This window comes from Schistocerca americana, chromosome 4, assembly GCF_021461395.2.
Source record: "Schistocerca americana isolate TAMUIC-IGC-003095 chromosome 4, iqSchAmer2.1, whole genome shotgun sequence".
Classification (NCBI taxonomy): domain Eukaryota; kingdom Metazoa; phylum Arthropoda; class Insecta; order Orthoptera; family Acrididae; genus Schistocerca; species Schistocerca americana.
In genome coordinates, this window is record NC_060122.1 from 413,659,537 (window position 1) to 413,686,337 (window position 26,801).

At 43.3% G+C, this 26,801-nt stretch overlaps 1 protein-coding gene across 1 annotated transcript in view; it reads right to left on the bottom strand.

Moving 5' to 3' along the window:
* The window catches only part of LOC124613517 (hemicentin-2-like), a 1,448,717-nt gene that overhangs the window by 767,011 nt on the left and 654,905 nt on the right, over nt 1-26,801 (bottom strand). Inside the window, exon 4 of the mRNA XM_047142227.1 lies at nt 11,699-11,809. Within this exon, the coding sequence (XP_046998183.1) occupies nt 11,699-11,809 (111 nt within the window). The remainder of the gene's footprint in view (nt 1-11,698; nt 11,810-26,801) is intronic.

Sequence of the window (26,801 nt, forward strand, 5' to 3'; positions counted from 1 at the left end):
AAGTTAGTTCTCCACACGCTTTTCCTTTGTAATTATTCCCCATTACATGTGGTTTAATAACCCTAACGTTTCCATGTTCTTAGTGTCTCTTAAATACACTATTTCACTTATTTCCGCAGTATTCTGTAAAGTGACGATACAGTTCTTCTCCATGCACCTGCAGGAAACGTTACCCGTCCTCATTTTACGCTGTATTTACAAACTATCCTCAATGATGAAGTCCACTCAACGACGTGTAATAGCTTATATGAAGTCCATTCTTTGAACACTTAAAGTGACAAGAGAAAAGTAAATGCATATCCATATCACTGTCGAGATTTCATTTTTGGAAATTTGTGGTACGTTCCTATGGGACAAAACTGCTGTAATCATCGGTCCCTAGGCTTCCACACTATTTAATCTAACTTAAACTAAGTGACGCTGATGACAACACACACCCATGTCCGATGGAGGACTCGAACCTCTGAAGGGGGGAGCAGCACGAATCGTGGCAAGGCGCCTCAGGACGCACGGCTACCCCGCCCGGCGAGACTTCATTCCACCACCTAAGCAAAGCAATATAATCCGGCTATGTACATGGAGATACCCAACACACCATCTAAGGCAACATACAGCCTTCTTATCTTCTGTAGTCGCATTTATAGTAATTGTAGCCTTTGGCCGTGGAATCAACACACGGTCTTGGATCCAGCGGCATCTACAAGCAGTAGTAGTTAATTTTGCAGGATTGGATACAATAAACGCAGAGATGCAAGATTTACGAAGTATGTAATTAGGAATTTAATTTAGCAGTAATGGAAATTTATTTTTTGCGGTAATGATGAAGTATTTTTCACTGTTTTACAAATAGTATATGCGGAATTTTTCGTCGCGTTTTTGCGCTTTTCTATCAAACCGGATCATATTCATCAGTCACAACCACCACCTGATATTTTTTTTTTTTTTTTGTTCATTACTCTTCTGACTGACTTGATGCGACCCGCCACGAATTCCTCTCCTGTGTTAACCTCTTCATCTCAGGTAGCACTTGCAACCTACGTCCTCAATTATTTGCTGGTTGTATTCCAATCTCTGTCTTCCTCTACAGTTTTTTCCCTCTACAGGTGCCTCTAGTACCATGGAAGTAATTCCCTCATGTCTTAACATATGTCCTATCATCCTGTCCCTTCTCCTTATCACTGTTTTCCACATATTCCTTTCCTCTCCGATTCTGCACAGAACCTCCCCATTCCTTACATTATCAGTCCCCCTAATTTTCAACATTCCTTTGTAGCACCACATCTCAAATGTTTCGATTCCCTTCTGTTCCGGTTTTCCCACAGTCCATGTTTCACTACCATACACTCCTATACTCCAGACGTACATTCTCAGAAATTTCTTCCTCAAATTAAGGCCGATATTTGATATTAGTAGACTTCTCTTGGGCAGGAATGCCCTTTTTGCCGTTGCTAGTCTGCTTTTGATGCCCTCCTTGCTCCGTCCGTCGTTGGTTATTTTTCTGCCTAGGTAATGGAGTTCCTTAACTTCATCCGCATTGTGGCCTTCACTCCTGATGTTAAGTTTCTTGCTGTTCTCATTTCTACTACTTCTCATTACCTTCGTCTTTTTTGATTTACTCTCAATCCATATTCTGTACTCATCAGACTGTTCATTTCGTTCAGCATATCATGTAATTCTTCTTCACTTTCACTCAGGATAGCAATGTCATCAACGAATCGTATCACTGATATCCTTTCACCTTGAATTTTAATTCCACTCTTGAACCTTCCTATTACTTCCATCATTGCTTCCTCAATGTACAGATTGAACACTAGGGGCTAAAGGCTACATCCATCTGTTACACTCTTTTCAATACGAGCACTTACTTCGTGCTCGTCCGCTCTTATTTTTCCCTCTTGGCTGTTGTGCATATTGTATATGACACGTCTCTCCCTATAGCTTACCCCTACTTTTTTTCAGAATTTCGAACATCTTGCACCATTTCACATCGTCGAATGCTTTTTCCAGGTCAACAAACCATATAAACATGTCTTGATTTTCCTTTAGTCTTGCTTCCATTATCAACCACAATGTCAGAATTGACTGCCTCGTGACTTTACCTTCCCTAGAGCCAAACTGGTCATCATCTAGCGCATCCTCAACTTTCTTTCCCATTCTTCTGTATATTATTCTTTTAAGCAACTTGGGTGTACGAGCTGTTAAGGTGATTGTGCGATAATTCTCGCACTTGTCAGCGGCCTTCGGAATCGTGTGTATGATGGTTTTCCGAAAGTGAGATGGTATGTCGCCAGACACATACACTCTACACACCAACGTGATTAGTCGTTTAGTTGCCACTACCCCCAATGATTTTAGAAATTCCGATGGAATATTAACCCTTCTGCCTTATTTGATCTCAAGTCCTCCAAAGCTCCTTTAAATTCTGATTCTAATAATGGAACACCTATTCCTTGTAAACTGACTCCTGTTTCTTCTTCTATTACATCAGACAAATCTTCCCCCTCATAGAGGCTTAATGTATTCTTTCCACCTATCCGCTCTCTCTTTTTCATCTAACAGTGCAATTCGCGTTGCACTCTTAATGCAACCACCCTTGCTTTTGATGTCGAGGAAGGTTGTTTTGACTTTCCTGTAAGTCGAGACTGTTCTTCAGACAATCATTTCTTTTTCGATGTCTTCACATTTTTCCTGCAGCAATTTCGTCTTAGCTTTCATGCACTTTTTATTTATTTCATTCCTCAGCGACTTATATTTCATTATTCCTGAGTTTCCCGGAACATTTTTGTACTTCCTCCTTTCATCGATCAATTAAAGTATTTCTACTGTTACCTATTGTTTCTTTGCAGTTACCTTTTTTATACCTATGTTCTCCTTCCCAAATTCTGTGATGGCCCTTATTAGAGATGTCCATTCCTCTTCAACTGCACTGCCAACCAAGCTATTCGTTATTACTGTATCTATAACATTAGAGAACTTCAAACCTATCTCGTCATTCCTTAGTATTCTGTATCCCACTTCTTTGCGTATTGATCTTTCCTGACTAATCTCTTAAGCTTCAGCCTACTTTCCGTCACTACTATATTGTGATCTTCGTCTATGTCTGCTCCTGGAGACGCTCATAATCCAGTATCTGATTTCGGAATCTCTGTCCGACCATGATGTAATCTAACTGAAGTTTTCCCGTATCACACGGTCTTTTCCAAGTATACCTCCTCCTCTTGTGATTCTTGAACAGAGTATTCACTATTACTAACTGAAACGTGCTACAGAATCCAATTAGCCTGTCTTCTCTTTCATTTCTTGTCTGCAGTCCATATTCTCCTGTAACCTTTCTTTCTACTCCTTCCTCTACAACTGCATTCCAGTCTCCCATTACTATTAGATTTTCATGTCCATTTACATACTGTATTACCCTTTCAATACCCTCACACACTTTCTCTATTTCTCCATCTTCAGCCTGCGACGTCGGCATGCATACCTGAACTATCGTTGGCGGTGTTAGTTTCTGTCGATTCTGATAAGAACAACCCTATTACTGAACTGTTCACAGTAACACACTCTCTACCCTACCTTCCTATTCATAATGAATCCTATTCCTGTTACACCATTTTCTGCTGCTGTTGATATTATCCTATACTCATCTGACCAGAAATCCCTGTCATCTTTCCACTTCACTTCACTGACACCTACTATATCTAGATTGAGCCTTTGTATTTCTCTTTTCAGATTTTTTAGTTTCCCTACCACGTTCAAGCTTCTTCAATTCCACGCCTCGACTCGTAGAACGTAAAACTTTCGTTGATTATTCGATCTTTTTCTCATGGCAATCTCCCCATACGCAGTCCCGTCCCTGAGATCCGAATGGAGACTATTCCGGAATCTTTTCCAATGGATAGATCATCGTGACACTTCTTCAATTACAGTGCACAAATCCTATGGATACACGTTATGTTTCTCTAATGCAGTGGTTTCCATTGACTTCTGCATCCTCATTCCGTTGATCATTGCTGATTCTTGCGGTTTAGGGGTAGTTTCCCACCCCTACGACAAGAGAGCGCCCTGAACCTCTGTCCGCTCCTCCGTCCTCTTTGACAAGGCCGTTGGCAAATAAAAGAGTATACACAGAGTGGTCTTCTAAGTAAATGAGCAATTTGCGCAGTTTTGCTTGGCGATTTGTAGACAAACTTTTGCTACTTATGTAATAAAATAAATGGTAATTTCAGAAGAAAATAGGATTTAAATGCAGCCTAGCAACAACAAGTAAAGCGTTTCTGAAAAAAGAGATGTGTCTTAAAATCGAATGTACATGTAGTTAGTAGTAGTTAGTTTCTGACGGTATGTGTCTAGAACTGACGACACCGTGTACGCAGGTGTGAAGTCGAAGATAAACACTTCGGACAGTGAGTGAATGACAGATTTTGATATGTGGTGCTACAGAAGACTGCTGGAGATAGGGCTGGTATATGCGTTGACTAATGAAGATGGGCAGAACGGAATTATTGAGAAATTAATTGCATGGCATAACCTGACTAAAAGAGGAGATGATTGACAGGACTCATCGAATGGTATCGAGGTACAGTCCATTTGTATATTCAGGGAAGTGTGAGCTGTAAAGATTTTTTTTTTTAGTCATCAGTCTTGTTACTTACTCGATGCGGCCCGCCACAAATGTCGTCCTCAGTTATTTTTTAATGTATGGCGCTTTGGATCTCTGCACCCACTTACAGTTTTACGCTCTACAACTTTCTGTAAGGAGATGTCAGTGATTTACTAATATCTCTCAACAAATGTCCTGTAATATTTTTCTTTATTTTTGTCAGTGTTTTCGGTGTACTTGCTGTTTTCTTAAACTTTCGGCCTGTTATTTTCGCAGTTGCAGATATACAAGTTGTATAGTTCAAATCTCACCTTTAGAAACCGTAATGAGTTCTGATTAAGACCAAACGCGTTTCACTTTACTCTAAAGCATCTTCAGCAGTCAGTGTAACAATATGATTCTTTTCCTCTTACGATTTGGCTCGTTAGAATCATAAACAGTTTGTGTGCTTTAACTTACTATTGCAAACTGTTCAAATTCTTATAATTACTCACTACTTTTTGTTGTTTGTTTCTTATACGTGGTAGATTTATACACGCAGCACTTTCACTAATACTTAAGTATATTCACGTTTTTGTGCAGTGAATAACCTCTGTCACGTCGCCTTTTCGTGTGTTTTGTTTTACTTTTGCGGGATTCGTTAGATTTTGTTTGTTTTGGTAGTACTGTGAGCGTCTGCTATTATCCTCTCTCTCTCTCTCTCGCTCTGTGTGTGTGTGTGTGTGTGTGTGTGTGTAAAGAGAGCTAACATGTCCTAACTAGTGTATGTGTAAATTATTGCTATACTAAGGGACAGTAGTGGCTGATCTATGGTGGCTGTGTTGCCTAATATGTGATATTATTTTGCGGTGTCGAAGGGGTTGTCCTTTCTCTACAATGAGTGTAATTGGTTTCAGTAACTTCTGGTTCCTGATGTCTGTCTAGTCACTTATTATGTATTTCTACTCTATCGTTGCTTTTTCAAACAGTTCTCTTGCATGTAAGAGTTATTTCTGTTACTGAATCTGTTTTCATGTCCTTTTTTATTGTCGTAGGGTGGTGGTTTCCTTGGCAGGTGTGTTCTGAAAATGTTCACCGCGCGGAGTGGTCACGCGGTTTGAGGCGTCATGTCACGGATTGCGTGGACCCTCTAGTCGGAGGTTCGAGTCCTCCTTCGGGCATGGGTGTGTGTGTTGTTCTTAGCATATGTTAGTTACAGTTAGTTTAAGTAATGTGTTAGTCTAGGGACCGATGATCTCAGCAGTTTGGTCCCTCACAGATTCACACAATATTTTTTTTTTTGAAAATGCTGAACGGCCGGTGTCGTATTTCTACTATCTTTTGTGTTCCATATTCCCTATTTCAGAAGTTCTGCCTCTGTGACCTAAGTGTAGAGCATCGAAGCTGTTACAATGGCGAGGGAAAAGGCCAGATTTTTGGTGCACGGCGCAGTTGTCAGTGCATCTGCCTACTAAGCAGGAGACCCGGTTTCGAATGCTGGTCTGGAGCAAATTTTAAACTTTCCCTGTCTAATTAAATCAATGCCTACCGTCAGATAATGTAGTTATTTCCTCTCTGTGTTAAAGTATAGAAAAATTACTACACAGAAGAACTCAAAATGTAGAGAAGAACGCATGTGTTGATGGTGGAGTATTACGTATCGTAGTCCTGTGTTGAACTTCCACAGGTAAGCTAATAAACCAGTGGCTTTGCAAACCGTTTGCCTGATCTGCACATGACAGTTAACCGTATGTTTAATAGTAGAAGTTCGATTTGATCAGATAATCTCGAAGTATCTTTAGTCCGACTTGATACTATCGAAGGCCATTGCCAAGTCTGAAGCTTTTTTAGCTCAGACTTAGCCAGTCAGATGCCCATCCGATGTCATTCATGGACATGAGATGTTCGGGTAACGTGCTAAGAAGGCTTAAAAAACATGGTGCGCTTGCGAGAAGATTGGATATCCATTGTATGTATTCTGTTCATCGTTAATTTGATTTAGCATATTTTTTGAAAGCGAAATTGCATATTTTTGACGAGGAGACAAAGACACGAACTTTAAAGAGTTGTTTACGTAGGATAAGGGCTGTGTGAATGTGGTATATCTCTAGATGGGTGCTCGGACCCCCATGTCTCTTACCAAGCCAAGCGCAGCTCCATTCGTTGAATGGGCATTAAACCAAAATCTCCTTTCTTTCTTAGTACGTTTGTTTGTGTGGCCATGTTCCGCAGCAGCTGTTAACATGTTACCACAGGCAGCAGGCTCTAGACAGATAACCTATAATAACAGATACTTTCTTCCTCTCCATGTCTATTCAAATGGTTTAAACGGCTCTAAGCACTGTGGGACTTAACATCTGAGGTCATCAGTCCCCTAGACTTAGAAGTAATTAAACCTAACTAACCTAAGGATATCACACACATCCATGCCCGAGGCAGGATTCGAACCTGCGACAGTAGTAGCAGGTCGATTTCGGACTGAAGCACCTGGAACCGCTCGGCCACAGTGGCCGGCTCCAGGTCTATTCCCCAGGACGTGTGACTGTGAAGATTTACACAGATATATTCTGCGGCCGTTAGTGACGAACTCGTCTTACAAGATTTCTCCATTCGAGCATATTGTGCTTATTCTGTGAATGAATTTCCTCAATAGTTTAAGAAGTGATAAGCTAGGTAGCCCCATGGAGTTTCTTTGTCTGGAAGCGTGTTGCTACTTGCCTCCATAGCAGTTTATCGACACAACAGGACAATAAGTTCAAAATGGTTCAAATGGCTCTGAGCACTATGCGACTTAACTTCTGAGGTCATCAGTCGCCTAGAACTTAGAACTAATTAAACCAAACTAACCTAAGGACATCACACACATCCATGCCCAAGGCAGGATTCGAACCTGCGACCGTAGCGGTCGCTCGGTTCCAGACTGTAGCGCCTAGGACCGCACGGCCACTCCGGCCGACTACAATAAGTGCGACATTAATTTTGAAAGACTTTGTAGATGGCATCTTTAACAGCATCCTGCAGCTTCCTATGTTAAATTAACAACTTCTTTCGATAGTGTTAAAAATTCCCTTATCTTCTTTTCATATCATAGCTACGGTGTGGCTTGTGTAAAACTTTTGGTATAAGTTGGTTGAGTTGCAACAGATTTTGTGGTATTTCATTTGTTTATTTATTTTGCGGCTTTTAAAAGTTATGTATCAACATTTTAGCGCACACGAGGAATGACAGTACTATAAATTCGGCTCGTTTCAGCCTCCTAAGTTCGCAGCTCGTGGTCGTGCGGTAGCGTTCTCGCTTCCCACGGCCGGGTTCCCGGGTTCGATTCCCGGCGGGGTCAGGGATTTTCTCTGCCTCGTGATGACTGGGTGTTGTGTGATGTCCTTAGGTTAGTTAGATTTAAGTAGTTCTAAGTTCTAGGGGACTGATGACCATAGATGTTAAGTCCCATAGTGCTCAGAGCCATTTGAACCATTTGAACCAGCCTCCTAAAAATACCTGTCGGGATTAATACACGTAACCAAAATGTGGGTAGAGTTGTGTTCTGTGGTAATTCAGTCATTCAGCAACTGCCAGCAGAATATTGGCTTTCAGAAGTTAGTCGGCACTTAATAGTCGATTTCATAATCCTAAATTGATTATAATTGAATGTCAGTCCATCGCCATAATCTCAACTAATGATTAGTCCCGCCGTCCCAGCACGGTTCCATCTCGACATAGAGGAACAGTGGTGAGTGCTTTCTGGTGCCTCGTCGGTGCGGCATATTGTGAGAAATCTATTAGCAGAGTAGTTCCACTGTGGAACAGTTTACAACTCTACAATGACGAAGCGCTGCTCAGAGCAAATTAGATATTGCAATTTGTTTTAGTTTAATGACTACTCACAGTGTTCATTAGCTAGGACTCTAATGATATTCTCTGTTTTATTTTTATTTAATTAATTGCGTGAACTAATTCAGGAGATCTTTATACTTGACTCTACTATAAACTCGACATTACGGATGAAGAAATGCTGTGATATAAAAGCAACATTCCTCTTCTTGCATGAAACTTAATTTAAGTAGCCGTTTAGGTTTTTATGTTGGTAACGCCACGTAGCGCTCAGTGTGAAAATCACTGACTGTGCTATGTGCAATCTGTGGCTGGGTGGCATTGTTGAAATTTTCGCTATTGTAGTGGTGGACAGTTGGATGTGAACAGCGCGTAGCGTTGTGCAGTTGGACGTGAGGCGCCAGCAGTGGTGGTTGTGGGGAGAGAGAAGGTAGAATTTTGAGAGCGGACGATCTGGACGTGTGTCTATCAGAAAGAGTAAATTTGTAATACTGTACGTCATGAACTGATATATATGTTGACTTTTGAATATTATTAAGGTAAATACATTGTTTGTTCTCTATAAAAGAATTTCATTTGTTAACTATGCCTATCAGTAGTTAATGCCTTCAGTACTTAGAATCTTTTATTTAGCTGGCAGTACTGGCGCTCGCTGTATTGCAGTAGTTCGAATAACGAAGATTTTTGTGAGGTAAGTGATTCATGAAAGGTATAGGTTATTGTTAGTCACTGCCATTCTTTTGTATGGATTGTTGAAAGTCAGACTGCGTTGCGCTAAAAATATTGTGTGTCAGTTTAGTGTTGATCAGAATAAGTAAAGGGAGAAATGTCTCAGTACATTCAGTTTTGTTCAAATGGTGCAAATGGCTCTGAGCACTACGGGACTCAACTGCTAAGGTCATTAGTCCCCTAGAACTTAGAACTACTTAAACCTAACTAACCTAAGGACATCACAAACATCCATGCCCGAGGCAGTATTCGAACCTGCGACCGTAGCGGTCTTGCGGTTCCAGACTGCAGCGCCTTTAACCGCACGGCCACTTTTGTTCAGCTGTTTGAAAATCAAATAACTTAAGAGGTTTATCAGCACAGTAATTCATTAATTTTTCAAAGGGGACGTTACATTAGTAAACTGACGTCAATTCTATGGATGGATATTAGATATTACTGCTGGAACGAACTAGAAGAACTACCAGTTCGGAAATTCTGTAACTGATATTTACTCACACAAGATCAAAAGAGGTCAAAGGCCTACGAAAACTATGTTGCAAAGGCTGGCCTGCATGTAATATTGAACATACATGTATATACTATCTGGTCAAAATATCTCGTCAATCACTAGCGAATATGGGGTGTGTATAACCTTCGTCCTAACGACGTCTTGAACTCCACTGGAGACACTTTCAATGAGGTTCCTGAAGTTCTGTGGAGGAATAGCAGCCCATTCCCCCAGAAGAGCCAAAATCACAGCGGGTAATGAGGCTGGACCCATGGGTCTGGAGCAAAGTCGGCACTTTCTAACTCGTTCTAAAAGTGTGTCATTGGCTTGAGATCGGAACTCCGGGAAAGCCAGTCCATTTCAGGATTGATATTGTACACAAGCGGTTGCTTCACTGATGCTGCCTTGTGAAAGGGTGCATTATTACGCTAATACAATCGTTGTCCCCAAACTATTCCTCTACTACACGCACTACACAATGCTGAAAAATGTTTTCGTATCCTAGAGAATTTAGCGGTTTCTTGGGCACAATAAGGGAAACATACTTGAACGACAAGAAACACCCCCTTGCATTAACAGCACCTACTCCATAGTTGACGCTACAAAAGATGTAGTGCTCAACTGTTATAGCGTGTCTTATTACTCCACATCTCTCGTTTCATGTCCTCTACTGACCAGTGGTTTCGCTCTTTACTACACTTCAAGCGTCTTTTACTATAGGCCATTTTACTTTTTTTCAACTCCATACGCACATTCATTACGCTAGCTGGTAGTACTTCGGAATTCATAAGTGATTCCTCGTACTGATTTCATGTGAATTATTGCAACAGCCCTTCGCAGTGCTGAACGATTCCTGTCCGTCAGTACATAAGGTCTCCCTGGATTCTGTTTAGCTGTGGTTGTTCCTTCGCATTTCCACTTCACAGTCATTTCAGCTGCTGTCGAATAGGGCAGCTGTAGTAGGCTTGAAATGTCCCGGACATTTTACTCAGGTGACATCCAGTGACTGTAGCTGTTTCTCTGCTGCCTGCACAATACTATCCGCCTCCATTTATCCTGGTAGCTATCCCTCTCGCCACATCTAGCGTTCAGTTCCTCATTACATACGAATGTGTAGATACCTCTGATCAGATAGCGTACACAAGTTTCCATAAACGGTTCAAAGTGCACATAGATTATAATTGATGACCTTTACATTCAGTATATAGCCGCGTACTGCAGCTTGGAAACTATGCACACAGGAAATACACCAATGATCTTTGACCTTTCTAACGGATTCAAAGCAAGCTACAAAAACATAACCTCTTCGTAAGGAATCGCCGCAATCGGCAATAACTGACAACTCGTGTAACGGTAACTTACATTGCACATTGAGTGTATCAGATACTGAAAACACCGTAACCGTATGTTACAATGCGTATTCAGTGTATCAGATACTAACTGAAGAATAATTTTAGATTACTTATTTAAGGGTTTTAAAAATCAAGAAACTTAAAATTGTTGGTGTATTTATTTAGAGTAAGTGTACATACAGCTGTACGTTTAACTACATTTGAAACTTATGTAAAAGTATAGTCACTTAAGAGTAATTAAGTAAGAGACGAAAGAAGTCCACAGTCAATTGGAAGAGCAGTTATCTAACAGTCAGTTCTGTAGAGGCGACCTATAATTAAAAATATTTTAGTCTTTTTGTAGAGACACTTAATTAGCCAAGATTGCAAATATTTGTACATAGTAAGAGTCACCTCTACCTGAAGCTGAACCGACATGAAATAAACCTATCTAAAGAAATGCGACCGATAACATCTTTTAAACGTCACTGAACTGGGAGATACAGGTACTTCGTAACCATTTCCATAATGGAATTTTAATCTCTGTAAAAAGTAGAAGAGTACTCAAGATGAACTAAAAAAAAAAATAAAAAAAATGCACGATCTCGTAATGTTAGCTATCCACCACATAACCACGACCAAATGTGGTTTTAATCGTACCACAATCACAGCACATATTCCTCATATCATAGACCGTATTATTTACTATTGTGGAGCAATAAGTGAGTTTGTGTTGGTACTTACCTCCACGGACCTTGCAGGCAAGGAAGAGATCGTAACCCTCGAGAAATGGCCCTGCAATGGCACTCACTTCTCGGTCGTTGGAGTCGAAGATGGCAGGCGGCGAAGGTGGCACTGTGAATATCGTAGTACACTGAAAAACTTGCTCTCATGAAAATGTCAATATTTACACAAAATACATGCGACAAAATCGTGATATCACGACTATTACTTAAGTCAGTACCGAATGTAAGGAAATTTTATGAGGTTGTGGAAAAACATGATCGCCACAAAAAAGAGTTGACAGGAAATTATTACCTGTAGGGAAACAGCGATTCCGTGGCAACGTTTTTCATTAAAAAAAAATAGATATATTGCTGCTGCTCTCATTCACTTAGAATGACTACTGGGAAGCTGGTACTCTACTTACAGCAAATGCCGCAGATGGAAGGTGCATTGTCAAATGCCCAGTCGGGTTGACTTTTCCATATTTTTACAAAATGTTTCGTCAAGTCCTTGGGTCAGTTGTGTATAAAAATGAACTGGTCGACGAAGTACACATTTTACCAATTGTCAAAAGTGCATCGGAATTCAGACCACCCACCGTGACGTCTGAGTGTGTGTGTGTGTGAGGTGGGGGGGGGGGGGGGGGGTGTTTGTCATGTAAACACATATTCGACATCAAGGTATATGACTCGACAGAAAAACCACCCAGGCCTTCAGAAGAATATTGCACACAATATTTATGCCTGCTCAAAAGGAATGGAAAAGGAAATTCGACGAATATTTTATTTGTTCTGTCTTATGAAGTCCTGCGCCGTAGTTGAGTGGCCTGCGTCGCTGACTGAAATGCAGAAGACCCGGGTTCGATTGCCGTTACTGCCAGGAATTTTTCCTTGAGGGGAGAATTGCTAGTGTGTGCACTCAGCCTCGTGAGGCCAGCTGAGTAGCTGCTTGATAGAGTTGTAGTGGTTGCAAGCTCAGAAACCCGACAACGACCGAGAGACCGGTGTGTTGACCATCCAAGGACACCATTAGCATAGGAAGACACGGTGGTTGGGCGTTCCGAGTGGTCCGTATAGGGCGAAAATGTGGAGCTTTTAACTTATTGTCGCCGGCCTGAGTGGCCGAGCAGTTCTAGGCGCTACAGTCTGGAATCGCGCGACCACTACGGTCGCAGGTTCGAATCCTGCCTCGGGCATGGATGTGTGTGTGGTTCAAATGGTTCTGAGCACTATGGGACTTAACATCTGAGGTCATTAGTCCCCTAGAACTTAGAACGACTTAAATCTAACTAACCTAAGGACATCACACACATCCATGCCCGAGGCAGGATTCGAACCTGCGACCGTAGCAGTCGCGCGGTTCCGGACTGCGCGCCTAGAACCGCTAGACCACCGCGGCCGATTGTGTGTGATGTCCTTAGGTTAGTTAGGTTTAAGTAGTTCTAAGTTCTACGCGACTGATGACCTCAGATGTTAAGTCCCATAGTGCTCAGAGCCATTTGAACCATTTTTTTGAACTTATTGTCTGTCCTTTGAAGGTAATCAATTACTGATCGAAATGTATCAAATGTTGAGAAACAATAAAATCTGGCAAATACTCTACACATTTGCTTTCGAGAATGAGTGAATGCGTTTACGGCCGTTTCCTGGTCAAGTAAACGTACCGGTAACGCGATGAGACAAATTATATTAACAGAACGTCTGTGGTATCTACGGTATTTGAGAAGGCAGAACTGAAACTGTGTATTTTGAATTTTTTTAATTTATTTATTACTGTGCTGCCTGCTTTTTGGGATGGAAAAGCAATGGCGGAATCTGTGTAGCTGCACCCGTAATGAAATAAAGTTTCCTGTTTATTAATGGGCCTTACATTGTTTACGGGAATTCAAACCATGAGTGGCAATCCCGATTTTCAATTACAGTTCGAGGGGCATGAAAGGGAAGCAGTGGTGAGAAGGGAGTGAGACAGGATTGTAGCTCATCCCCGATGTTATTCAGTATCTACATTGAACAAGCAGTAAATGAAATAAAAGAAAAATTTGGAGCAGAACATAAAGTCCTGGGAGAAGAATTAGGAAATTCGAGGTATGTCGATGACATTGTAATTCCGTCAGAGACAGCAAAGTACGTGGAAGAGCAGATAAACGGAAAGGAGGATATAGGATGTAAGTGAACAAAAGCAACACAAGCATAATGGAATGAAGTAGAATTAAATCAACTGATGCTGAGGAAACGAGAGTAGGGAACAAGACGATTAAGTAGTAAATGGGTTTTGATTTTTGGGCAGCAAAACAACTTAATGATGGCCGAAGTATAGAGGATATAAAATGCAGACTGGCAATGGCAAGAAAAGCCTTTGTGAAGAAGAGATATTTCTTAACAATTAATACAGATTTAAGCCTCAGGAATCTTTTCTGAAAGTATTTGTATGGAGTGTACCCATGTATGGAAGTGGAACATGGACGAAAGACGGTTTAGACAAGAAGAGAATAGAACTTTTGAAACGTGGTGCTTCACAAGAATGCTTAAGATTATATTGGTAGGTCAGTGACTAATGAGAAGGTAGTGAACAGATCTAGAAACAAAAAATATATATGGCACAACCTGGCTAGAAGAAGGGGTAGGTTGACAGGACACATTCTGAGACCACAAGGGATCATCATTTTAGTAATGGAAGGAAGTGTAGGAGGTAAAAATCGTAGTGGGAGACCAAAAGATGAAGGTAAAAATCGTAGAGATAGACCAAGAGATCAATACAATAAGCAGATTCAGAAGGATGTGGGTTGCAGCCGTTATCAGGATAGAGTAGCATGGAGAGCTGCAGCAAAACCAGTCTTGGGACTGAAGACCGCAAGCCGGCCGTTGTGGCCGAGCGGTTCAGTCTGCTTTCCGCAGCGCTGCGGTGAGGACGCCTTGTTTACATCCCGTCCGCGCGGGACGACGTTAAAATTGACCCGCGAGACATAATTGGTATCCATCTCTCTATCACGAGCAGTGTTGTCTACGTCAAGCTAGTAAGTGACGAGGTATGCAACAGAATCGTGAGCGCACATGCGAACGATCTTAAATTCAAACATTCTGATGGCCATATTGGGGCGGTCTCTATCGATCACGCGAGGCTTGGCGATACGCGTCTTCGAACTCCCTTTCGAAGTACCACCGGACGTAGTCACCGCGGCTTTCCAGCCCTACGGCAGGGTGATCAGCCATATGGCCGAAAAATGGACCACCTTTACAACGTATCCCGTTCTTAACGGGGTACGACAGGTTAAAATTGAACTGACCGAGCATGTTCCGTCATATCTTGTCATCGGCGGATGTAGGGCGATCATTATGTATGACGGTCAGCCACGCACTTGCTCTGGTTGTGGCCAAGTAGGGCACGTCCGGTCGGATTGCCTCCGACGACGGCTTACTCAAATCCCGACAGGTGAATCTTTTCCGATGCTGACGACATAAGCCGATAGCCGCCCCCGATGGCGAGACCAACATGGCTTCTGCAGTACAGGATCCGGCCTCTACAACGGCGCCCCCACCTGAAGATAATCACCGACCGACCTTGCAAGAAGGCGTGGATGCCAGGATGGACATTGACCCACGGGTTGTGCCGACAGCGGCTTTTCTTCCAGACACCGGAGCAGCTGACGAAATCCACCCCCATTCAGATACTGAAACACACGTCCGTAAACAGCGTTCCCCACGAAAACACAAGAGACGGCGGCGTTCTCCATCGGACGAGTGTTTGCACGATCGTCTGACATGGACTGTGGAAATTCCGACGACGGTACCGGCGGTACGGAGGCCGCTGTAACTTCAAACTCAACAGATCGCCGTGGTGACGGCTTCAGCCCTTCCGACACCACAGAATAGCAGGATCACAAGCAGACAGCCGCTGCCGATTCCAAGCCAGCAGAGCCGATGGAGTCAGCGCCGAGTGCCGCAGCAGCCACTAACAGACACCAACAGCCGATGGTATTTCATGGCGACTGGGCGGACGACTGTGAAGAACACTCCTCGCCCATCGTGTCGGACGACACGGGGGGAAATTTACCCTACCAGTGTTGATCCTTTCCCGCCGTCAGTTACAGTGACGAGACAGCCTTACAAGGGTATTGATGGCCAACACGGATACTGTGGATAGACCTCAAACTTATCGCGTTGCAACTATAAACATCAACACTATACGGACTGCGCTAAATTATCCTTGCTTCAGGACATGTTGAACTCTGCTTCCATCGACATAGCCCTTCTCCAGGAAGTGTACGTCGACGACTTCCCAGGCATGTACGGTTACGATGCTTGCGTCTCTCCAGCTTCCCCGACAGGCAGCGGTGTCGCTGTACTTCTTCGGGAAGGGATAGTGGCGGACGATATCCTGTTTCTGCCTGGGGCAAGAGGAATGGCACTCACAGTACTGGGTGTCCGCCTTATCAATATCTACGCACCTTCCGGGACGGACAAACGTCGCGAACGTTCACGATTCTTTGCGGAAGACGTCGCTCCGCTCTTCCAAGGCCGCCACGACCTTCTGGTGTTTGGAGGTGACTACAATTGCGTACTGGCGCCCAGAGATCAACTCCCACGACATAATCCGTGCCCGGAACTCGAGACGCTAATTCGGGACCTGCAGATGGTGGACACTTGGGAACATCTTCACGGCCACCGACCGGGATTCACGCACGTCACAAGTCACTCTTCCGGTCGTAAGGATCGGATTTATGTCTCACGCTCTCTCGCCGCTGGAACACAGGATGCGGAACTGTGGCCTGCAGCATTCTCGGACCACTCAGCGTACATTTGTGCCGTCGCCCTGCGGCGGCAAGTGTGGAGAAGCCGCAGCCCGTGGAAATTAAACATCGCTCACCTGTCGTACCCGGATTGCCGCCAAGCCGTTGAGGATACGTGGCATTCGTGTGAAAATCGCCTCCGTGCATATCCCACAACGATCCGCTGGTTGTTGGACTGCGCCAAACCGGCACTGAGGCGAACGTTGACAACCTACGGTCGTGACCACGCTATTTGGCGAAGGCATACACTCGACTTTTACTTCCTTGTCCTGCGCGACTGCGATGCTATGGCGCCGTCTCCGGAACGACAAACGGCGGTCCACCGTGCTAAGGCTCAGATCCTCGCTCACATGCGACGCCACCTAGAGGGGGTAGTCATCCGCTCGAGGACGCAGGATCGGATACCTAGCGAACACCCGTCAATGTTCCACGTCCTTCCTGAACGTAAACGACGCCAACGAGCGCTGATACGCTTCATCGACACGGAGGACGGTCATCGCCTCACCACGCAACAAGACATAAACACAGCGTTCTACAATCATTATTCCCAACTCTATTCCGCTCAGACCCCTGATCCGACAGCACTGGAGGGCGTCTCTCAGACGATTTACGGCACCGTCACCCCGGCAATGGAAGCGGCCTTGACGGTTGAAATTACAGAAGAAGAAGCGATCGACGCCATTAGAAAAGGAGCTGTCAACAAGTCTCCGGGTCTTGATGGCCTCCCCTTGGAATTTTACCGGACTTTTCAATATTTATTAGCCTCCCGATGGACGGACATCTGTCGCGAACTCCTATCCCCGGACGTGCCGCTCCCTGCGGCCCTTGTGGAAGGGACGATTATTCCTATTCACAAACCGTCCAGTGGCTCACGACTGCAGGAATACCGCCCGTTGACGCTATTGAACTGCGACTTTAAGATCTTTTCTCGACTGTTGGCGGCGCGGATACGCCAGACCCTACGAAATGTTATCTCACCCGATCAAACGTCATTAGGAGGCGACAATAATATTCAAACAGCACTCAGTGAATATCGTGACTTGATCTCACTGGCTAGGGCATGTCGTCTGAAGGGTGCACTGGCGGCAATCGATTTTAGTCAAGCTTTCGACCGAGTGGACCACGACTATTTGGAAGCGGTCCTCCAACATATGCGGTACCCACAGCCATTCGTCACTGTCGTCATGCGACTACTCCGTGGCGCGACGTCCAAGGTAGTAGTCAACGGCCGACCTTCGCAGCCCCTCACCATTTCTCGATCGATACGCCAAGGCTGCCCTCTGTCCACTTTACTTTACGCTGTGGCCATTGAACCTCTCCTCTGCGGCCTGCGCCAACGACTAACGGGTATGACGTTACGAGGCCACATTTTCCGGTGTAAAGCGTACGCTGACGACCTGGTGATTGTCATCCGCAACGGTGACGACACCGCTAGCGCTCTAAATTGGATATCGAAATATGGCATGGCGACTGGTAGTCGTATCAACGTCGCAAAATCTGTGGCGATGAACATCAGGGTCGGATTGTCTGAGAACAGTGTCACCCCCTTACAGCTCAGAGATAGTTTGAAATGTCTGGGCATTGATTTTACAGACGATATACGACGGACCGCTGCTCACAACTTTCGACGGCTTTTACGGAATGTTCGGACTGGAATTGCCAACAACCGCCTACGAGCCCTGAACATCGTCCAACAGACCCAGTATGTTAACACACATTTAGCGTCACGCATTCCGCACATCGCCCAGATATTACCTATACCGGTGATGTTAGCTCGCCGTATACTTGCGGCTTTTGGGTCCTTCGTGAGTCAGGAATGCTTTTCAAGATCAAATATGAGACTCACCCTTCCCCCGGATCGGGGAGGGCTTGGCCTTTATCACGCTTATGACAGAGCGGTCGCTCTATTTGTGAGCACATTAGTCAAACTATGGCACCGCCGTCCGGACAGTCTCACCAGTTTGTTAATAGAAGAACTAGCACCGCCCTCCCTGTTGCCACCTGTGCCGATACACCACGTCCCCTCCTCGTTCTTCTACATCGGTGTCTTCTACCTCGAACTCAGTTACGTTCGACTTGCCTTACCAGCGACTCAACTGGAGACGGCAAAGACGCTTTTTAGGGTCCGGCAACGTGGACGACCCGATAACGTCGTGGAGAGGAAGCACCCGAACGTCAACTGGCGAGTAGTGTGGAGGAGAATTTACCACGTAACACTGGACACTGACGTCACGGCGATGTGGTATATCACTGTCAACGGTAAGCAGGTGACCAGATCCAGGCTACGTGCGATCCACATGGTAGACTCACCCACGTGCACGAGCTGTGGCGTTCAAGACAACGATGAACACCGTATTAGCTGTGGCGAGTCTGCGGCAGTGTGGCACTTAGTGAGGCAAATGTCAGCATACTTCCTTCGGGTAACGCCGAATCATATCGACCCCAAGACTATCTTATTCCCGGATGAAACGTATTACCCACGCACTAAAACTAATGCAATGACGTGACTTCGTGGACATGCAGTGCATTACTTGTTTCAAGACGGCACTAAGGACACTTTAGACTTTTGGAACTATTTGCAGGAACGACATTGCAAGATCCTCCGTAACCCAAAGTATCGACAATATTTTTTCAATTTTTTGTGGAGTGCGTTCCACGACCCTCCACGTAGCTGGAACATCACGGGTAAGAGAAGCTAAAATTACAATACGATGATAGAACACTACACGGTACAATGTGGGATCTACTTTCATCATTACGAGAAGTCATACCTGGATGATACAGCAGATGGAGAGTTTCGTTGTGAACCCTCACACTCTGTAACAGTGTTTGCCCTATTTCCTCTTTTTGTCCCCGGTGCGAAAAGGTCTTCGCAGTTTTAGTTTTCCCATCCGGTGCAAGATGTAGCACTGGTTAATGGTGGTATGGATTCCACCCTTCAGTTTTGTTTCATGGTTTCCTTCGGCCCGCACTTTGCTCTATTTCTTTATGCCTTTTTCTACAACTATTAGCATGGTTTTAGTTATGTGCGTCCCCAACTCGACGCAAAGAGTGCACTTACTAGTTTTCAGTTCCTTACTGTTAAAGAAAAATTTTAAAAAAATGAAAAAAACATTTTAAAAAATTAAAACTAAATAAATGAATAAATAAAATTCAAAAAAAATCACAATAATACAGCAACTGCATTCTTTGTACCACTTCACATCCCCAGGATGAGAGGGGAGAGACATCGTGGACAGGCCTCGGGTCGCGACCCCTGCCCACCTTGCCTCCGCCAGCCCACTACCTGTTTAAAAAAAAAAAAAAAAAAAAAGATGGATAGAGCGTCTGCCATTAAAAAAAAAGGGGGTAGCGTCTATATTTTGTCTAAAGAAAAAAAAAGCGGTTCTAGGCCCTTCAGTCTGGAACCCCGCGACCTCTACGGTCGCAGGTTCGAATCCTACCTCGGGCGTTGATATTTGTGATGTCCTTAGGTCAGTTAGGTTTAAATAGTTCTAAGTTCTAGGGGACTGATGACCTCCGATGTTAAGTCCCATAGTGCTCAGAGCCATTTGAACCATTTTTTTAAGACCGCAACAACAACCGTTCTATTTGCACAAGGTACTTACAGCCATTTGGCCTGGTACGCCTCTTTTATCGACTGCGACTGACATTCATACACACTTAAGTGATCTTACATCACGTACAATAGCATACACGCACTAAGGTAAAAAAAAGAAGCAACATGAAAGAGATACAGGGTGTCCAGAAAAGGGCTCCCTGATTTCAAAGTTAAATATCTCGAAAACAAAAATCGATAGAGGAATGCAGTAAACGGTATGTTTATTGTGAAAGCTGTAAGAAGTTTATACAGCAGTTTGAAATAATAGTTACAAAAGCTGCTAACAGATGGCGCTGTACGCTGTACAGCTCATATCAGCATACATAAGTGAAATAATCGTATGAAAACAATCTTTGCAAACAATCACATCACAGTGTTTTCAAAATGTTCACCATTGGCACTACAGAGGTGGCGCAAACGAAGAATGAAATTCGTCATCACATTTCGTAGTGTCTCAACCGAAATGGATTCACATGCCACAGAGATCGCCGATTCAAGCTCGTCCAACGTGGCGGGATGCTTCGGGTAGACCATGTCTTTCACTGTGCCCCACAAAAAAAGTCACAGGGAGTCAAATCCGGTGAATATGGAGGCCAATCCATGCCTGCACCAGTAAATTTGGGATATTCCAAAGCAATGACTCGATTCCCGAAGTATTCCTCAAGAAAGCGAAACACTTGTTCGGTCCGATGTGGTCGGGCTCCATCTTGCATAAACCATTCAGTACCTGGTCGATCCTCTAACGCTTGCTGTGTGGCGACAAATTGTTCCACAATTGCAACGTAACGTGCACCAGTGACCGTTTCTCGAATGAAAAAAAGGCCAATAATGCCTCTGCTGCATACTGCAGCCTACACAGTAACTTTAGGAGAATGCAAGGGTTTCGCTCCACACCAATATGGCTTTTCGGAACCCCAAAATAGCCAGTTCTGCTTATTCACGTATCCATTCAGGTGGAAGTGTGCTTCATCTGGAAACCAGATGCAGCCAACATCAAATCCTTCACTATCAATCATTGTGAGCATCTGATCAGCAAAGGCAACTCTTTGTTGCACAGCTCGTACGGGTATGGCCTGGTGTGTTAGGCTCTTTTTCAGTATTTTCTGCGTGCTGGAACGCTTCAAACCAGTCTCAGATGCAATTCTACGGACGGATGACATTGGATTTCGCTGAATAATTCCATAAACTGTGGCGATATTTTCAGGCGTAACTGCGGTTTGCTTGCGGCCAACATGCCCCACTAGATCATCAGTTACGCGGCCTGTTCGTTGAAATTTTGCGAAGAGCGTACGAATGGATTTCGCATCGGGCCCTTTTGGAACATTAAATCGTGCTTGAAAACTTCGCCTTGTTGCCGTAGGACTCTCTTCTAACCTGTGGTACTCTAGCACCAGAAAAACGCGTTGTTCAATAGAGTACATGGTTTTAATCTCTTCCTTCGGTACGCTAACCTCCTTTCACGTTTCAGTAGTGGAACTGATAGCTCTGGGCTTCGGATCACTATTTATACTAGGCATTACGTATGGCGATTACAGCGCCATCTGTTAGCAGCTTTCGTAACTATTATTTCAAACTGGTGTATAAACTTCTTACAGCTTTCACAATAAACATACCGTTTAATGCATTCCTCTATCGATCTTTGTTTTCGAAATATTTAATTTTGAAATCAGGGAGTCCTTTTCTGGACACCCTGTATGTACATTGATCACAAACTAAAATTCATTGAGATATCGACAGAAATGAAAAATTATAAACTTTCGCGGCCGATGGATGAATGTGTGATACTGCAGCGCAATTTCACCGCTCAGGGTAGTAAACAGGGGACATGTAGCTACCAGTGCTTAAATTCTTAGCGAATTTCATTCTGTGTACTCCGTTGGACATGCGCTTAAACAATATGTCAGCATTTGAAAGAGTTGGGCTCAAAGAAGTCGGTAGGAGTAAATCGGCGAGTCGCTCGACATTTGAATGGAAGCGATGCCACTATTCGACTCTGAAAGGAAAGAAGGAGTCGGCCTAGAGAGACGAGAGGACGTGAGGATCGAACGATCACCAGAGTCTTTGAAGTGATTTAGGAGCAGTGAAATAATTTAAAATACGACAGCTGGAATCCAAATCTCACTTAAACCACTGTAGTATGCCGACCAATGCAGATCTGCGCAACTGAAGTTACCTGTATTGTCTGTACCTAATGTCATAATGTGCTGGCATTTTCTGAATCAGTGATCTATGAGGGACGATGGTGGACGTGTTAGAAGTCTTCTTTTACGGGTAAACATTCTTAACATGAAAATAACATCACCGATGTATAATATATCTTCAAGAGTACTTACAATCTAAAAGAGATAAGTGGCACTATTTGTTTAACGATATAGTTAAAATTTGATTTTACCAAATTTTATTTTAATCCTACCGTTACCAATTGAATATTTTATAAATTTTCCATCACAAAACTTACAAACTTTCGCGTTACATCTTCCTATTACGACGTTTTTGAGACGTGTTGCTCTCGCCAAAATAAGAATTAGACTGCAGGGTGTTTCTGTAAAAGCGTGTAAAATTTAAGAGGACCTCGAGGATGCTGAACAATTTCATGTAGGGACCTGGGGTCGGAGACGCCAGCTTAAGGAGGTCATAGGAATAAAATCACATTAGTGTGTACTTTTCTATTTTGCATTAGTTACAGTTAACTGCAAATGCCATCATTGACACAATTAACGTACCGTTTTTACTGTGTGTTACGAAGTGTCCTGAAACTGACTGCCATTAACGTAAATGCAAGCATGACATCAGCGAACAATATTCTGACGCATCCTGACAAATATCCCTGGTGTGTTTCAAATCAGGCCATGGAGCAGTCCTCCCCTTCTAGTCCAGCAACCAGAAAACACTTATCAGACTTATTAGCACTCAGACTCGTTCTCCTCGTTTTATTGAAAGAAATAAATAATGCACATGGTAAATAACCTGTACAAATGTTAGTTGTAAATACGCTGGAAAACAGTAATGGTAGTCAATGCGGCAGACGAGTTTACTTCCACATCTGCTTACTGGCTTCTTCGACCCCAGGTTCCCCACATAAAGTTTTTCACTGGACCATTTTCTATGTCCACATACATTTTTGCACGCTCTTACAGAAACACACTGTATAAATAATGTTAGATAATCGACTTTCATTAGAGTCTTGTTTATCGATGAGAGCCATCTTGAAATCTTTCTTGGCATTAGAGAAGCTACTAATGTAAATCGTATTCAGGCAATGAATTCTTGTCAGCTTGTGCGGTTGTCTTATTTGGAATGGCAGCAACAATACTGCATCTAGTAACACGCAGTGGTGATACATTGGTAATACAAAGTAATTAAAGTCCACCTTTACTTGCCGTTTACTTTGAATCAATGTATTAAAATTACCATACTTTCACATAATATTATATGTATACAACTAGGTACTAACTACAACGTACAGACATAGATATAGGATAAGGAATAGTGATGCACTAAAGCTGCCTCTGCAGTATGGTCTGCCTAGCTCCTTTCGTTCTAAGACGTCGTACGTGCATTCTCATAGCACGCAGCTGACGCATCTACCTCAGTTTTAGTGCCATACTACTGTTGCACTAAGCTATGCTTTTCAGTGAACTACCTACCTCATAAAGACAGTGAACCTCCGTCAGTGATTCCAGCACTATGCCACAATTCAGAAGCATCAATAACTAATAAAGTTTCAAATATGTTTGTATGTTTCAGAATAAGATTGCTTAAAAATATCGAACGAAAAGTTAAACATTTGAAAAGAAAAGTGGGAAGAGAGAGGCAGAGAGAGGTAATGAGTGTTTATTTGTTACCATGTCTTACATCTCTTACAAACCGATGAAGCTACATCCTAAATCGAGAAGGTACCGTTCAAACTACTGTACTCTCAATCTCGAGCAGAACGCCTAACTAATGGTACGGATGTGACCTTTAGTCTTGTCAGAGCGAAAAAAATGATGAAACTACACGAAGAACAAAATTCAGAAATGCTCCGAGTTGTGGAAAGACCGAACACAGACGTTTTTAAACTGAAGTGGATTACACTTTGAAGGTGACCATCTTTACTAACAGAATTATGCAGCATCTACTTCGTTTCTTTTTTATTAGACCTCGAGCACGGCATTTTCCAAAGGAGCGCTAGCTCGAAGACTGCCACTGAGCTATTATTCTTCATGAAAACTGGTTAGAACATAAAGAAATAGTTATAGAATGATGAATGATGATGCACTAAAGCTGAACCACAAACAGTTCCAAAAATGGTTCAAGTGGCTCTGAGCACTATGGGACTTGACATCTGTGGTCATCAGTCCCCTAGAACTTAGAACTACTTAAACCTAACTAACCTAAGGACATCACACACATCCATGCCGAGGCAGGATTCGAACCTGCGACCGTAGCAGTCGCGCGGTTCTGGACTGAGCGCCTTAACCGCGAAACCACCGCGGCCGGCTACAAACAGTTCCTCAGCAGTACGATTTGTCTAGTTCCTTTTTATCTCAGATCTCGCACGTGCATTCACATAGCATGCTGCTATCGCTTCTAATACAGTTCTCGTGTTATGCTGCTGTTGCTCTCGCCGACGCTTTTTAGTTAACTACGTATCCTATACAGGCGGTAAACATCCGTCACTGCTTCCGACATTGCGTTACAATTCGGTAGCATTAATAACTAATAAAATTGCACTCTACCACAAACAGACGATTATACGCCAGAACTGCACGGAAATGTATTTTTTGGAAGTTAGAACGCGTTTTGTTTTCTGCTATGTGGCATTTGTTGTCAGTGCGAGTAGAAATGAAAACCAGTTTTGGTTGCCCAACACACAGAACAGCTTCAGTAGACTACTTGGTGCATGTTAAGATGGAATGAAAGTACACCTTCAACGTGTTGATTTGACAACACTGAGAATAAATGTCTAGAAACCAGCCGTAAATTGTTGTTGAAAGTTGGCAATAAAACATAAGTGATCATATCTGGCGTGTCTTTGTTTTTTTATTTTGCTTGTTTAGAAATTAGCTAACCTATGCAGAAACTCTTTGGGCTTACTATTTGGTCAAGTGATATGGTTAATATTAATGAAATTTGTGTTATTTATAGTAGCACAGTACTTTTTGTGAAAGGGTGGCCCTGTAATGGTCCAGTCAACGAAGGGAAATTAGGGGGAAAACCGTGTAGTCCCAAATTTTTCTACAATTGTAGGTGGCAGTTTCATGACCAACACAGCAAAAATCCTGATCGGTTGGGCCTGAATGTGGCCGGTGGTTGAGCTTTAAAAGCAACATTATAGGATTTTCTTCACTGTCTTAAAAACCACGGATTCTGGCTAAAATGTTTCCTGGTACAAAACTAAACTACATCAAATTTCGTACCAAATAGGTCCTAATAAATTTTCTCTAGGATTAGTAACTTCCACGTAGCATGGGAAGGAAAAAAGCAAGTTACTAAAATAGTATTTTAATTGCATAAAATGAACATATATTTCTAAATAACGTGGGTTAGTAAACAAATATTAAATGTTTGCGCAATATCTAAGTGAAGCAGAATACCATTAAGGCATGAATTGTGTTCTGCGGTTAACAAGCTTGAAAGGAGGAGGTGTAGGTTAGAAGCGTGAGGAAAGGTAGGTCGTCGGTTAGTGGTCATCCACTTCCCTCCTTCATAGATCTGCAACATAAAGAGCGAAAAGGGAAGACACCATTCACTCTATCGCACTACGTTACAATGAGCAACCAGACAGTATTTCACAAAGTTATACCAACCTCTCCGCAGCTCGCAGAGTGTGTTAACCACTAGTTTGTGTAGAAATACCTCCATGGTAAAGGCCGGCGACCATTAAGATTTTTCACAACTTCCTACGTTTCAAAGTTGTGCCAAGTGGGTTGACATTACATGAAACACCCATATGAATTACTACTAACGCTAAGAAAAGAAACGCATTTGGACAGAATATACGTCAATCTCTACACACTGTTCTACAATACTAGAGGGGAAATGGTTCTTAGTCATCCAGTACGTCACCGAGAGAGGCGCCGCAGTGGTTAGCACACTGGACTCGCATTCGGGAGGACGACGGTTCAATCCCGCGTCCGGCAATCCTGATTTAGGTTTTCCGTGATTTTCCTAAATCGCGCCAGGCAAATTCCGGGATGGTTCCTCAGAAAGGGCACGGCCGACTTCCTTCCCCGTCCTTCCCTAATCCGATGAGACCGATGACTTATCTGTTTGGTCTCTCCCCCCCCAAACAACCCAACCCAACCAGTACTGTAGCTGTAGCGTTCTTCTGGGAAAGGCAAATTCCTCTACCACAAGTGCTGCTGGTTTTTCTGTTTAGAAACAGACTATACCTCCCCCGCTTTTCCCATTCAGTTCTCTCGTATGGGCTCGTGTTTAAATAGTGATGTTATTTTCAGTTCATTAAGTGAGTGCTGAATTGCAATTGTCAGATTAGTTGTTATGTGAAGAAGCACAAAAGCTGGAGACATCACGTGTCAACTACACTCAAGAGAAAGACCCAGATGTAACATGTTGTAGGTATCGGATAATGTCAGTCCTGTTCCATCAGACATATTGACATTCACCTTGCAAGATATACTTTTAACATCCAACTCCGCCTTTCCACCTTGTTACACACCCAGAACACCATTTATCCCTTAATATTGTTCTACTGCATTAAGATGTGGTCCACAGATTTAATATTTGTT